Here is a 1558-nt window from a genome sequence, read left to right as displayed (position 1 = left end):
CTGTAATCTGTATAGGAACCAAAACATTACCCCAAAATACCACAAGCTGCAGAGGATAAACAGATTATCGACAGATTATCTAGATGAGTCATAGCCAAACAACAAAATCAGATATTATGTGCACTCCTTCCTTGTACAAGCCAAGTAAAAGGACAGGATTTATTTCATTAAAGATGAAAACACAAAAGCCAAGGTTTGAAGACACTGTAGCCAGCACACATGCAAATTCAACTATATATTCAGTGCAGCCTTCTATGAGATAGAGACCAAGCTAATTGCTTCTTCTTTCCCATATAATATTTACTAATTAATATATATATTTCATTCATGGAAATGTGGCTATGATGGGTGAATAGCCAAAGATAGCACCAAATATCTTAACTTCCTTTTCAGCTTGAACCCTGTAAAAGGGTGTTGCAGCGGTTTGGTTCAAGGAAAATTTGATCTTGTCGCCAACTTTAAGCTTCTTGTTGCGGACGAATGCACGCCAGCCCTTTGAAAGAACTGGCTTCGGGTACTGTCCTTTCTTGCGAATAGAACACTGAAAGGTCCAGACGAAGCCACTCTCATCTATTGCTTGAAATTCCACGGCATGTCCACCTTTGAAAGATGGGAGAGACTTGAGATAATTCGTAGGCACTGACAGTGTTTTGCTGGTGTCTGTCTTGCCAAGGATCTTAGAGAAGGTTGTCATTTTAGGCCAAGCAAAAAGAAGATATTACGGATCCTCTTCCAAGAATGGCTTCAAACTTCTGTTTCTTGTGATATTTCCCTTGGATTGATGTTTTTTAATTTATGGGACCTGCCCACCCTTCCTTGCCCTCCCCTGCCTCGACCCACACAAAGTGGTGAACCCACACAAAGTGGTGGGACCTGCAAGGGGTTGCACCAAAGGTCCCCTTGGTGCAAAGGTGGGAGAGGTTCCCTTGGTGCAAAGGTGGGACCTGCATGTCCAGGGTTCAAAGGTCCTGATATTGTATGGAATTTGATGGTAGAAAAATTCGGGCTCCTTTTTCTTTTTTGACAGATAACTGATATAAAATAAAGTAAATAGAAAGAAAGGCTTGTCTTGTGTTTTTGCACTATCACTTGTGAAAGAGTGTATTCTAGGATTTTATATTCATCTGAAGAACAAAGAATTATAAAAAAGATGATATTAAAATGAAAGAATATTAAAATAAGAAAAGTATAGTATAAAATAAAAAAAGTATATGATATGATAGTAGTTTAATGGGCATAAAAATTAGAAAAGTACATAAAAACATTTACTTTTATGAATATAACAAACAAGATTCAAGAATCAGATTCATTTTATAAAATGAAATGTGAGCATCGACTAATAACCAAAAGGAAGATAACTTATTCTTGAATGATTCTTTTCAAAAATTCATCTACTAAATTGATAAGTTGTCATAAAAATACTCACGGTTCATATGGTTATTAAGACTAAAAAACAATAATCAAATTGAATTCATGAATATATCTAAATTAGGTTATGGACTAATAAAAAAAAATCTTTGAAATTTATTAAAAATTAAAAAGAATAATATACAAGAAA

The 1558-nt window shown here is 35.0% G+C and overlaps 1 protein-coding gene across 1 annotated transcript; it reads right to left on the bottom strand.

The window, feature by feature from the left end:
* Positions 1–325: 325 nt before the first annotated feature.
* LOC105116397 (B3 domain-containing transcription factor NGA4-like) lies at positions 326–694 on the bottom strand. The gene has a single exon (XM_011013745.1). The coding sequence runs from the start codon at positions 692–694 to the stop codon at positions 326–328; it is 369 nt and encodes a 122-aa protein (XP_011012047.1).
* Between the last annotated feature and the right edge of the window lie 864 nt (positions 695–1558).

Source organism: Populus euphratica, unplaced genomic scaffold (assembly GCF_000495115.2).
Source record: "Populus euphratica unplaced genomic scaffold, PopEup_1.0 scaffold932.1, whole genome shotgun sequence".
Lineage (NCBI taxonomy): Eukaryota > Viridiplantae > Streptophyta > Magnoliopsida > Malpighiales > Salicaceae > Populus > Populus euphratica.
The sequence above is the reverse complement of the archived record's forward strand: the minus strand, read 5'-3'. Positions and strand labels throughout refer to the sequence as shown.